The 1,326-nt window shown below is 39.6% G+C and overlaps 1 protein-coding gene across 1 annotated transcript in view; it reads right to left on the bottom strand.

The window, feature by feature from the left end:
* The window catches only part of LOC103086058 (DNA polymerase nu), a gene marked incomplete at its 3' end in the record, with an annotated part of 63,932 nt that overhangs the window by 37,975 nt on the left and 24,631 nt on the right, over window positions 1-1,326 (bottom strand). The window contains exon 5 of the mRNA XM_007451699.1: window positions 731-843. Coding sequence (XP_007451761.1) covers window positions 731-843 — 113 coding nt within the window. The remainder of the gene's footprint in view (window positions 1-730; window positions 844-1,326) is intronic.

Here is a 1,326-nt window from a genome sequence, read left to right as displayed (position 1 = left end):
CAAAAAAAAAAAAAAAAAAAAAAAAAAAAAAAAAGACACTCCTCACTCTGGAGACCATATGGGTTTGGGGAGCTGAGTGCTGGGAACCAGGGACACAGACCAAATATACGTTCCTTGTCGTATCACAGGCACTTTTGTACGTGTTGGAAATTTTGTACAATAAAAAGATTTTTTTCCAGTATCTTGTTATGAATATTTTCAAGCATTCAACTTGAAAAGAACTGTACAGTCAACACTCATATATCTACTACCTAGAATCTACAATGAACATTCTTTCAGTATTTGCTTTATTACATATCTGTCCATCTAATAAAAAAAGGTTTTAAAAATTCTTATTTACAATTTTAAATGAAGGATAAAAAACGTGTTTTATATTGTTTTGATGTTAATTACTCTGGACTTTAGTTTAATTCTTAGAAAGTTTATATATAAGCTATTTGTGGTAACAACAAATCCCATCTGCCCATGCTGCATAATTTACTTCTTTCCTGTTTTAAATTACAAAAGTAACATATACTTGAAAAAATTCAAATAATCTAAAACACAGAGGGAAAGTGCCTCTCACGCTCAGGGCCCATGGCCACACAGGTAGTGCATCGCAGCTGTGCGACCTCCCTTCCGCCCCCAACCCACGAGCTGTGCAACACGGCAGCCCTTGCCGTGCTCCCATTCCCAGGAGGAATCACTGTTGGAAAGTTAAGCTTAGGAGATTATAAAAACTAAAACATACCACACTTCCAACTGCCATCATCACCAAAAAACTGCATCACTGTTCTCAGAAAATCCTTGGCGTTGAAACAAATAACAGGACATTTACATTTCAGTGTTTGAAGCAGCACCTTCCTAGAAGATGAAAAGACATTCACTGATTGGCACAGTAATTTGGAGCTTTTCTCCTTGGGAAAGTATTATTACTACTCCACTAACAGCTGTCACTTATGCGGTTCTATGGGCAGACATTCTTCTTCTGCAAGCTTTCCACAGATTAACTCAAATCCTAAGAGGTGTGGAAGGAAAATCGAAACAGGGACGGTATTGCTCAGTCCCCAGAACGGAGCCAGCAGACCTCTGAGGAAGTGGGACTCGTGTGTCTCAGCCTGGATGGAATCTGACCTTTCAACCTGGTGAGGGTATCCAGAACCTCTGCCAGAAACCCGGGACACCCTATCTACTTGTCAGACCCCTACCCTGAAACAATTCGTGATTCCTTAAGGACAAATGTTTTCTGACTTGTATCAGAGTCAATCCCCAATTCTTGCCAGGCAACTTTTGACAATCTTGTGGCTTTTTGTTTTTATAAGTCCCTGACTCTTTCTCTTCCCCAGA

This window comes from Lipotes vexillifer, unplaced genomic scaffold (genome assembly GCF_000442215.2).
Source record: "Lipotes vexillifer unplaced genomic scaffold, Lipotes_vexillifer_v1.1 scaffold2108, whole genome shotgun sequence".
In the NCBI taxonomy this organism is placed as follows: domain Eukaryota; kingdom Metazoa; phylum Chordata; class Mammalia; order Artiodactyla; family Lipotidae; genus Lipotes; species Lipotes vexillifer.
The sequence above is the reverse complement of the archived record's forward strand: the minus strand, read 5'-3'. Positions and strand labels throughout refer to the sequence as shown.